Here is a 12,500-nt window from a genome sequence, read left to right as displayed (position 1 = left end):
CAGGTTGTATCTACAAGATACATATTTTTTCACAGTGGAATTCCAGGTATGGATATTTCATACATAGTGTCATTGGTCTACCTTGGACAAGTGTAACTAGGCATATATCATACCTGAAAGCAGGAAACACTGAAGTAAACACTAGGTTTCTCCAATGACTGATGTCATCCCGCCTCTCTAATCTTGCTATCAAAGAATGTCTAGCATTCTGAAAATGCAAAGCATTCTCTGAACTATGCCTGTGCCTAATGGCCAACCTCCTGTGTTCAGAATGCAGCAGGGCAGCTCCTCTGCACTACACCCAGAAGCAGAGATCAAAGGAACAGTGATTTCTGGCTTCCAGGGAGATCAACCAGGTATGGTACATGGTGGTCTAAGCCAGACAAATGTAACGATGTATACAATATGGAAGCCTGTTTTTTAACCAATAAGAGTGCCACAAGACCATTTGCGTATTCTGCAATGTAGTGACTGAAATGTCACATCTCAGATCAAATTTGATACCTGAAAGTTCCAGCCTTCTATGACTAGGTAGCCCATGTTTTTTTTTTACAACACAAAGCATGCAAAGGTTCCCAGCCATAGGTAAAATAGAGGGCTTGTAGGCCATCAGGGAGAGAGGCAGCCCATCACACATAGCAGCTGGGTTCCTATGCCTGCACAGTATTGTAGAAACACTAGTTGCCAATATGGTTAAGCACTGCCTGCTTTTGTGCAGCTTGAAATGTTAAAGAGGTAGTCAAAAATGATTTGATATCAGAATTAAATGACTTAAGTTTTAAAATACTAGTTTGACATAAACAGATTTACAATTAAGTTACATTTTCACCAAAAAGCACAAATAAAAATAGTGACAAAATATGAACAAACTTGATCCAAGAGAAAAAAAAATTACATTATAAAGACTGTTCTATGTACCGTATTTGCCGGCGTATAAGACGACCCCCTACTTTTCCTGTTAAAATATAGGGATTGAGCTATACTCGCCGTATAAGACTACCCCTCTTCCAACGCACACCAAATAAAAATGAAAAAACATCAGATTTGATTTCAATATGGTATGGTATTTCAGTATGGTATTCCAATGATGGGGTGCTATTCCTCCCACTGACACCAATGATGGGGCACGATTCCTCGCTCTGATACCAATCATGAGGCACTATTCCTCCCACTGACACCAATGATGGGGCATGATTCCTCCCACTGATACCAATCATGAGGCACTATTCCTCCCACTGACACCAATGATGGGGCACTACTCCTCCCACTGACACTAATGATGGGGCACTATTCATCCACTGACACCAATGATGGGGCACTATTCCTCCCACTGACACCAATGATGGGGCACTATTCCTCCCACTGACACCAATGATGGGGCACTATTCCTCCCACTGACACCAATGATGGGGCACTATTTCATCCACTGATACCAATGATGGGGCACTAATTCTCCCACTGACACCAATGATGGGGCACTATTCCTCCCACTGATACCAATGATGGGGCACTATTCCTCCCACTGATACCAATGATGGGGCGCTATTCCTCCCACTGATACCAATGATGGGACACTATTCCTCCCACTGATACCAATGATGGGGCACTATTCCTCCCACTGACACCAATGATGGGGCACTATTCCTCCCACTGATACCAATGATGGGACACTATTCCTCCCACTGACGCCAATGATGGGGCACTATTCCTCCCACTGATACCAATGATGAGGCACTATTCCTCCCACTGACACTAATGATGGGGCACTATTTCATCCACTGACACCAATGATGGGGCACTATTCCTCACACTGATACCAATGATGGGGCACTATTCCTCCCACTGATATCAATGATGGGACACTATTCCTCCCACTGACACCAATGATGGTGCACCATCATTAGTGTCAGTGTGTGAGGAATAGTGTCCCATCATTAGTGTCAGTGGGAGGAATAGTGCCCCATCATTAGTCAGTGGGAGGAATAGTGCCCCATCATTAGTCAGTGGGAGGAATAGTGCCCCATCATTGGTGTCAGTGGGAAGAATCGTGCCCCATCATTGGTGTCAGTCGGAGGAATAGTGTCCCATCATTAGTGTCAGTGGGAGGAGTAGTGCCTCATCATTAGTGTCAGTGGGAGGAATAGTGCCCCATCATTGGTGTCAGTGGGAGGAATAGCGTCCCATCATTGGTGTCAGTGGGAGGAATAGCGTCCCATCATTGGTGTCAGTGGGAGGAATAGTGTCCCATCATTGGTGTCAGTGGGAGGAATAGCGTCCCATCATTGGTGTCAGTGGGAGGAATAGCGCCCCATCATTGGTGTCAGTGGGAGGAATAGTGCCCCATCATTGGTGTCAGTGGGAGGAATAGTGCCCCATCATTGGTGTCAGTGGGAGGAATAGTGCCCCATCATTAGTGTCAGTGGGAGGAATAGTGTCCCATCATTAGTGTCAGTGGGAGGAATAGTGCTCCATCATTAGTGTCAGTGGGAGGAATAGCACCCCATCATTGGTGTCAGTGGGAGGAATAGCGCCCCATCATTGGTATCAGTGGGAGGAATAGCGCCCCATCATTGGGGAGGAGGAATAGTGCCCCATGGTTGGTGTCAGTGGGGGAGGAATAGTGCCCCATGGTTGGTGTCAGTGGGGAGGAGGAATAGTGCCCCATCGTTGGTGTCAGTGGGGGAGGAATAGTGCCCCATCATTGGTATCAGTGGGGAGAAAAGTGCCCAATCATTGGTGTCAGTGGGGGAGGAATAGTGCCCCATCGTTGGTGTCAGTGGGGAGGAGGAATAGTGCCCCATCGTTGGTGTCAGTGGGGGAGGAACAGTGCCTCATCGTTGGTGTCAGTGTGGAGGAGGAATAGTGCCCCATCATTGGTGTCAGTGGGGGAGGAACAGTGCCTCATCGTTGGTGTCAGTGTGGAGGAGGAATAGTGCCCCATCGTTGGTGTCAGTGGGGGAGGAACAGTGCCTCATCATTGGTGTCAGTGTGGAGGAGGAATAGTGCCCCATCGTTGGTGTCAGTGGGGGAGGAACAGTGCCTCATCGTTGGTGTCAGTGTGGAGGAGGAATAGTGCCCCATCGTTGGTGTCAGTGGGGGAGGAACAGTGCCTCATCGTTGGTGTCAGTGTGGAGGAGGAATAGTGCCCCATCGTTAGTGTCAGTGGGGGAGAGGAGCGGCTGCTCCTTCTTTCAGTTCGGCCGCTTGATTTTCGCGGGGCCATTCGGCTTCGCCTCCTCGCCGGTGATTGGTCGCCTGTGTGCCTTTCCAGTGCTGGCGCCCAATCACCGGTGAGAAGGCGGAGCCGAGCAGGCGGCGGGACCATCGAGCGGCCGAACTGAAAGAAGGAGCAGCCGCGCTTCCTGGACCGGATCGTCGTGGGACCGGAGCCAGGTGAGGTACAGCAGCCCCTCTGCCCACCCCTGTACTTGGTGTCCGTTGGAGGAGGAGGGGGGGTGGCACCGCCCCTCGAAAAAGTGCCGCCCTGACACCGGCTCGCCGTATACCGGCGTATAAGACGACCCCCGACTTTTCAAAAGATTTTCACGGGTTGAAAAGTCGTCTTATACGCGGGCAAATACGGTAATTAGTAAAATACCTCCAGACCCTTGATGTGTGTAAAATATTTAAAACTAGCCCAACTTACTTGTGTTTAAAATATCTTGATGTGAGATCAAATCGTCAAGAGACTGTGGCCGGTACTTTTCAACCCTGTATAGAAATGTGAAGTCAGAGGTGTATAAACGGTTTAAATACTCAAAACTCATGGAGGCAACTTTTTCATCAAAAACTGGAACACCATCTCAAGTACGTCTGATATCGATATTTATGTAAGTGTACTTCCACAGATAATCAAAATAATGGTAACGGTACAAGCCTAGCTGATGAATGAAGCAGCAGCACATTGGGAAGTTCATACAGGAGCTTACTCCTCTTATGTAAGCTACCACTGCTAGGTTGACAGCACTGCCCGGCGCAAAAATCCTGGCTGCCTCACAGTGCTTCCTCTCCCCCTTCTCGGTCATGCTGGCACGTAAGAAATTATGGTTATTTGGAAACTTCAAATAATTATTTTACAGGTATGGTGGGAGCTTTACTTCAGCACCTGATACAGCATGTATTGAACTAGAAGAATTGGATGGGATAAATCAACAAGGTACACATTTTTAGCACTGTGCTAAGTGCAAAACTTGTTCCTGTTGGCTAGTTTAATAGATTTTGCATATTGAATGCATTATTAAGTGTTCTTGCATGGCAAGTCCACTTACTGTTATCTCACATATATATTCTTATTATTATAGCCACATTTACCACCCTAACTCCTCCCACAGTTTTTACACTACATAGACAGTAATATGCCGAAACGTGCGGATTGTTCCCGATTGGTGTGCTATTACTTTGTTGAACGTTTTGCCGAATGCTTCACGAAATATCGGCGTTTTTGTGGTGAAATTGGTCCCATAGGAATGAATGGTGGAATGTTCAAAACTAGAGAGGGAGCTGACAAAAGCTAGAGTGTGAGCTGAAAAATCAGGACATGATTTCTAAACCGCCATCACTCCCTCATTTTCAAGCCCACCTACACAAATCTTATATCAAAACGTTCAGCTATCCCTGCTGCCACTAAAAATGTCCACGGCTAAGCCATAGTCCTGATCAGGGGCTGAATGACCATTTGGAAACTTGGGAACTGCCCGACGGCCCAGGGTCAGTAGGGGGCCCCACGAGATGCCCCTGGTACCTTTTTCATAGGCTTTTTTGAGTTTGGGCAAGGACACAGGGGCCCCATGAGTTGTCAGTCCGCCCCTGGTCCTGATAGTTTTCACAATATGACCATTTGTTTGCAACTCACGCCGCCCATTGACATTCATTTAAACTCTAGCCACCTCAAATTTAAAGGGCAATTTCTAAACTGCGATTGGCCTTCATTTTTAATATTTCAGAGACATACTATGTGCTATATAATTAAAAGTTGAAATACATTTCTCACTATCAAGCTTGCCATGTGCACTTTTTAAATTTGATCAATCAATTGCTTAGTGTAATGTTTACTATCTTTACTCACTCCAAACACTCCACACAGTTACTCTGCCCACTCCATAAAGTTACTCTGCCCAGTCCAACCTTTTCACAGTTACTCCAGCCACTCCACCCAGTTACTCCGCCCACTCCAGTTGTAGACTACTGGTGGAGGCAAGAACACTTCACGCAATTTCCCCAGAAATTGTAGCTTTTCTAGTTCCTTTTGCTGGTACAAATAATTGCTTTGGTGGAGACAAATAGAGCCAATGCCTAAGGCCTCATTCACATGATGTGTACCATACCGTATGCCTGTTCAGGGTCATGATTACCCACATAAGATACATAGTTATTCCGTGCATCTCTGTGCAGGCAGTCCCATCCATATTATATTGGGTAACAGCTGCTGTGTCCCAATAGACATAAATGGTACTGCCTGCACAGGGATGCATGGACACCTGTGCATCCCCGTGCAGGTAAACATGACCCTGCATGGACAAACTCTATTGTACAACCTGTTTGAGCCAGGCCTAAGGCCTGGTTCACACCTATGCAGGTTGTAGCTCATGTGTTTTTCTGGTGTGTGTTGCATTTTTTGTTTTTGTAAGGCATCTTGTTTTGCAGCAGGAACCATCAAAAACGCAAGCACTGCATTTTTAATGCGTTTCCATTGAAGTTTATGGAACCAAAAAACGCAAACTGTTGCAGGGAAAAAAAAAAAAAAAAAAACCCCTTCACCCTTTCCAAAAAAAACAAAACAAAAAAAACACACCGGTGGAAAAGCACAGATGTGAATATGACCCATAAGAAACAATGGAAAATGGACTGTAGTGCATTTCTGAAAAAAGCATAGGTGTCAACCAGACCTTAGATGTGATTGTGGAGTATAAAGCCTGCTCTCCCCTGGAGCAGCACGCAAAATAAGACAACATGTTTATTTATAAGGAGGCAAAAGTGTGCCAAGGGCTGGAAGCAATGCAATGCTTATGGGATAATGTGGGAAGAGGGGAGAACAGACCTGATTAGTAACACAGACTAGCAGTGAAGTACAGTGAGGAACAGAAGTATTTGAACACCCTGCGATTTTGCAAGTTCTCCCACTTAGAAATCATGGAGGGGTCTGAAATTCACATTGTAGGTGCATTCCCACTCAGAGACAGAATTAAAAAAAAAATGCAGGAAATCACATTGTATGATTTTTAAAGAATTTATTTGTCTTGCACTGCTGAACATGAGTATTTCAACACCTGAGAAACAGCAAGAATTCTGGCTCTCAAAGATCTGTTACTGTGCCTTTAAAAAGTCCAACTCTACTCCACTCATTCTAACTTAGTAGCCACTGTCTGAGCTCTTTAAAGACACCTGTCCACCCCACAGTCAGTCAGACGCCAACTACTACCATGGGCAAGACCAAAGAGCTGTCAAAAGACACCAGAGACAAAATTGTGAACCTCTACAAGGCTGGAAAGGGCTACGGGGCAATTGCCAAGCAGCTTGGTGAAAATAGATCAACTGTTGGAGCAATTGTTAGAAAATGGAAGAGGCTAAAGATGACTGTCAGTCTCCCTCGGACTGGGGCTCCATGCAAGATCTCACCTCGTGGGGCATCACTGATGATAAGAAGGGTGAGGAATCAGCCCAGAACTACGAGGAGCTGGTCAATGACATGAAGAGAGCTGGGACCACAGTTTCAAAGGTCACTGTCGGTAGAACACTACGCCGTCATGGTTTCAAATCATGCATTGCACGGAAGGTTCCCCTGCTCAAGTCATCACATGTCCAGGCCCGTCTGAAGTTTGCCAGTGACCATCTGGATGATCCAGAGGAGGCATGGGAGAAAGTCATGTGGTCAGATGAGACCAAAGTAGAACTTTTTGGTCTAAACTTCACTCGTTGTGTTTGGAGGAAAAAGAAGGATGATTTTCATCCCAAGAACACCATCCCTGCTGTGAAGCATGGGGGTGGTAACATCATGCTTTGGAGGTGCTTTTCTGCGAAGGGGACAGGATGACTGCACTGTATTAAGGAGAGGATGAATGGGGCCATTTATTGTGAGATTTTGAGCAACAACCTCCTTCCCTCAGTCAGAGCATTGAAGATGGGTGGTGGCTGGGTCTTCCAACATGACAACGACCTGAAGCACACAGCCAGGATAACCAAGGAGTGGCTCTGTAAGAAATATATCAAGGTTCTGGAGTGGCCTGGCCAGTCTCCAGACCTAAATACAATTGAACATCTTTGGAGGGAGCTGAAACTCCGTGTTGCTCAGCGACAGCCCCGAAACCTGACAGATCTAGAGGAGATCTGTGTGGAGGAGTGGGCCAAAATCCCTGTTGCAGTGTGTGCAAACCTGGTCAAGAACTACAGGAAACGTTTGACCTCTGTAATTGCAAACAAAGGCATCTGTACCAAATATTAACACTGATTTTCTCAGGTGTTCAAATACTTATGTTCAGCAGTGCAAGACAAATAAATTCTGTAAAAATCATACACTGTGATTTCCTGAATTTATTTTTTAAATTCTGTCTCTCAAAGTGGGAATGTACCTACAATGTGAATTTCAGACCCCTCCATGATTTCTAAGTGGGAGAACTTGCAAAATTGCAGGGTGTTCAAATTCTTCTGTTCCTCACTGTATACAGAAGTAATGGTGTGAGTTATAATAATACATTAAAATTACAAAACGTAGTGCTGGAATAGAGACCCATATATACACACCAATATACAGTTGCAAGAAAAAGTATGTGAACCCCTTGGGATTACGTGGAGTTTTGCATGAATTGGGCATAAAATGTGCTCTGAACATCATCTAAGTCACAACAACAGAAGAACACAGTCTGTTGAACATAATACTACACAAACATTAGATGTTGCCATGGTTTAATTGCACATAACATGTAAACATTCACAGTGCAGGGAGGAAAAAGTATGTGAGGCCCTAGCTTAATGACTTCTCCCAGAGGTAATTGGAGCCAGGAGTGAGCCAACCTTGACTCCAATCAGTGTGATGATATTGGATGTGTTGCTGACAGCTGTCCTGCCCTTAAAAAACACACACCTGTTTTGGGCTTACTGGTTTCAAGAAGCACTGTCTGATGTGAACCATGCCTCGCAGAAAAGAGCTCTCAGAAGACCTACGATCAAGAATTGTTGACTTGCATGAAGCTGGAAAGGGTTACAAAAGTATCTCCAAAAGCTTTGATGTTCATGTGTCCATGGTAAGACAGACTGTCTACAAATGGAGAAAGTTTAGCACTGTTGCTACTCTCTCTAGGCGTGGTCGTCCTGTAAAAATGACTGCAAGAGCACAGCGCAGAATGCTGCATGAGGTACAGAAGAATCCCAGAATGTCAGCTAAAGACCTACAGAAATCTCTGGCACATGCTAACATTTTTGTTGACACATCTACAATAAGGAAAACATTAAACAAGAATGGAGTACATGGGACGACACCACGGAGGAAGCCATTGCTGTCCAAAAAGAATATTGCAGCACGTTTGAAGTTTGCAAAAGAGCACCTGGATGTTCCACAGCACTACTGGCAAAATATACTGTGGACAGATGAAACCAAGATTGAGTTGTTTGGGAAGAACACACAACACTATGTGTGGAGAAAAAAAAGGCACAGCACACCAACATCAAAACCTCATCCCCACTGTAAAACATGGCGGAGGGAGCATCATGGTTTGGGGCTGTTTTGCTGCCTCAGGGCCTGGACGGATTGTTGTCATTGATGGGAAAATGAATTCCAGAGTTTATCAAGACATTTTGCAGGAAAACGTACAACCATCTGTCCGCCAACTGAAGCTCCGCAGAGGATGGGTGATGCAACAGGACAATGACCCAAAGCATACAAGTAATTCAACAAAACAATGGCTGCAACAGCACAGAATATGCCTTCTGGAGTGGCCCAGTCAGAGTCCTGACCTCAACCCGATTGAAATGCTGTGGCATTACCTTAAGAGAGCGATTCACACCAGACATCCCAAGAATATTGCTACACTGAAACAGTTTTGTGAAGAGGAGTGGTCCAAAATTACTCCAGATCGTTGTGCAGGTCTGATCTGCAACTACAGGAAACGTTTGGTTGAAGTTATTGCTGCCAAAGGAGGGTCAACCAGTTATTAAGTCCAAAGGTTCACATACTTTTTCCTCCCTGCACTGTGAATGTTTACATGTTATGTGCAATTAAACCATGGCAACATCTAATGTTTGTGTAGTATTATGTTCAGCAGACTGTGTTCTTCTGTTGTTGTGACTTAGATGACGTTCAGAGCACATTTTATGCCCAATTCATGCAAAACTCCACGTAATCCCAAGGGGTTCACATACTTTTTCTTGCAACTGTATAGTTGAAAAGCTAAAAGAGATATAGGGTGTAGGTGATCTGTCAGTGGAGAAGCATGGGTGGGAATGAGGCAGGTGATAAGGAAACTGATTATGAATTTTGCCTTTAGTTACTCCAAACTCCTCTCCTGCACATATTGCTTGTCACCATACCCTCTGTACTCCACTCCTGCTCAGACTGCTGACTGTTATACTGCTCTATTCTTCCAATAAACAAAGCCTTCCATCACATCCTCTACATTCCTTATTTGCTCATACTGCCTGCCTTCATACCAACCACAATTCACTCCTGCATACTGCCTAGTCATACCCTCCGGACCCCTCTCCTATACATACCGCTGACTATTAAGCTCTCCACACTCTCCTGCATATACTGCCCGCCGTCATATGCAACACACTTCCCTTCCAAACATAGTCAAGGGAATTAAAAAAAAAATCCATACTGATGCTTTTTTGGCACTATGACCCTTTAAAATGGCCTGTTCCAGATTTAAAAATACCTGCTGCCCATTTTGGTAACTTCATCAATACCTGTGGCAATTTCAGGTAGTTCTTAATAGTGCCACTTTTATTAGCCACACATGCACTTCATGTCTCAGATATACAACAGGTACATGGATCTGTCCTCCGCACAGACAATTGCTATGTCTTTGGTGTGAAACTACAACGCCGCCCCCCCCCCCAAAGACTTCGGTGGGAAATCGCACACCCCTGGACTTTGGTGGGAAACTGAGCCCCACAGCGCAGTGGTAGTTCATTGAGCCTTCCTGTAAGTATCTGCTTGCTCCTACAGGATGTACACTGACAGGTCAGAGCTAGACCTGCATGGCACCAGCAATCTGATTGCTAGTGCAGTGTTTTAGAGGCTCCAGAAACAACAAATGCACATTATTTTACCTGCAAAAAAGATGCATTTATTATTTTTTGTTAAAAGGTGAACTTATCCTTTAAGCCCCTTTCAGAAGGGGTGGATCCATTAATGTGACCTGCCTGCTCAATAGGGTATCTTTCAGCTAATCCCTGCTGAGCAGGCGGATTGCAGGCCTCTGTCTGCTCTGAAGAGTGAACACAGAACACCATCAATGTGATCTTCAGATGGAAATAGACTGCCTGTCCGTTTCCACTAGATTGTCATCCCCTGGATGGATGGGGAACGGATCCCCACCAGTCTGTTTTTGGTGTATGGGATCGGATGCCGCTGGATAGTCCACTGACACCTGCCGGTCGATAGAACTCTACGGATGGACTGATCTACGGATGGACTGATCGGATCCACCTTAAAACCGGACAGGCAAACCATCAGTCCGCTCATGTGAAAGGGGACTAAGGCAAAACTTTCTTTTAGTTTTGGACAGAGTGTAGAAGGGATTTGAACCCGTTTTATTGCCGCCTGTGCTCCCAATGGGGAGATTCACCCTACTTGTCCTGTTTACTGTTATTGAATTTGGGTTGACACCAGAACACTAAGAGAGGGAAGATCTTCCAATGGGGACACTAGTTCCGGTGACACAGCGGGATTCCCTCACTGTGGAGGGATCTCTTCTCACTTCCTGTTTTGGCTATGGGACAGGATGTGAAGGGAAATTACTCCAACAGGACACAGATGGCAAAAAAACAAACCCATAACCCTATCCACAATGGTAACAGAAATTGTGCCTATAGTTACACTTCAATCACTGTCACCATATCAGTGCGGTACAGCTTGCCTTCTTCAGGACTTTATATAGCCACTAGGGGACACGTCTCACAGCCCTCCATTCATCCTGGGGTACCAGGAATCCTCCTCCAGCCATCATTCCTCCTCCAGCCTGACGCATGTTAGCACACACTAAGCCGATTCCACATGCTCAGTCTTTCTCCCCGTCCATTCCAACCCAGATACCATGCATTCCTCCTACCATGGCAAGTTCCTGCTCTGTGCGGGCTGAGACTTGGCCTCCGACACCATGATAGCGGCAGCCCCTTACACACTCACTGTCCTGTCCCCGCTACACAGTACACTGTCACATCCAGGCTCCGGCGCGCTGGGTCAGGAGGCGAGACTTCTGTTTCGCGCCTTGCTAGGAACTCGGCGCTTCTCGCGAGATCACAGTCTCCTCAGCGATCAGTTGTGGGGGTCATTTCCTCTTTCCTCTGCTGGGCTGTTACTTCCGCTGTACTCGGGTACCTATTACCGTCATGGTCCAGTCAGTCGTTTATCGCTGACGATGTTTGTGTTGTATTCCCCAGCCAAACGGAACTGCTGAAAAATGTTTTGTTTTCCAAAACCGTTTGTTGTATTGCTGTGTGAGGTACACCGGCTTCCTATTGTTCTTTCATCATAACGCCCAGTTGGGTTGGTTTGTCCCACCTCAATGCTCTGATGTATCGCTGGTTTGATGTATGGAACTCTATAGATAACGTGCACTCAATAGCAACGTCTGCTCTACAGCCTTTTATTTTTCATAAGCATGTTAAAATCTGGATTTTTAGATGTAAAATTACTTAACCTCCCTGGTGGTATGATCATGTCAGGAATTTTGTGCTGAAAGCGGTACCATTTTTTTGTATGGAAATATGTAGTTTTTAATTGTAGGCTGTAATTTTTAGGAATAACTCACTGAAATCTGTCCGAACAAGAGTCTATTAAACATTCCGGATATGATAAAACTTGAAACACAAAATCATAAATTATAATTTAATTAATAATCATAAAAAATAATAATATAATAATAATTTAATTCAATAATATAATCAAACCAAAAACACTGAAATTTGAAATACAGAGGCAAATTCGCACATCGCTGAGCAAAGTCGCAAAATCGTTTTCAGTGTCTGATGACGAATTTCCCCACAAATCATTATCACTCAATTCTGCAAGTGGTTCTGATTTACTATCGCTGTTCTAAAACCGCTTTTGATGTAAAGGGACGCTTTTTGGCCACCATGGACTTTTCTAAGTTTCCAGGCAGAAAGAACAGTCAAAATGCAGGCAGGGCACAGGACAAGCAGTAGGGACAAAATGTATGTGAAATGCAGTGAAAAAGCAATGACAGCAAAAATGTCATTTTTTAAAAATTTCAAATTTCCCGCCGGTTCCGCCGCCCGAACGTTCCGACGTCACGGGGACCGGAACACGGAAGTCAGATGCCGGC

At 45.2% G+C, this 12,500-nt stretch overlaps 1 protein-coding gene across 1 annotated transcript in view; it reads right to left on the bottom strand.

Annotated features, from left to right (window-relative positions):
* RFC5 (replication factor C subunit 5) overlaps window positions 1-11,465 on the bottom strand; it is a 46,148-nt gene extending 34,683 nt beyond the window's left edge. Inside the window, exons 1-2 of the mRNA XM_089677219.1 lie at window positions 11,265-11,465; window positions 3,647-3,711 (exon numbers count right to left, since the gene is read on the bottom strand). Of these exons, the coding sequence (XP_089533345.1) occupies window positions 3,647-3,711; window positions 11,265-11,314 (115 nt within the window). The 5' untranslated portion in view covers window positions 11,315-11,465. The remainder of the gene's footprint in view (window positions 1-3,646; window positions 3,712-11,264) is intronic.
* Between the last annotated feature and the right edge of the window lie 1,035 nt (window positions 11,466-12,500).

Source organism: Staurois parvus, unplaced genomic scaffold, assembly GCF_062004578.1.
Source record: "Staurois parvus isolate SC_StPar_1 unplaced genomic scaffold, SC_StPar_1.0 ptg000014l, whole genome shotgun sequence".
Lineage (NCBI taxonomy): Eukaryota > Metazoa > Chordata > Amphibia > Anura > Ranidae > Staurois > Staurois parvus.
Note: the sequence above shows the minus strand (reverse complement) of the source record. Positions and strands in the feature narration are given on the sequence as shown.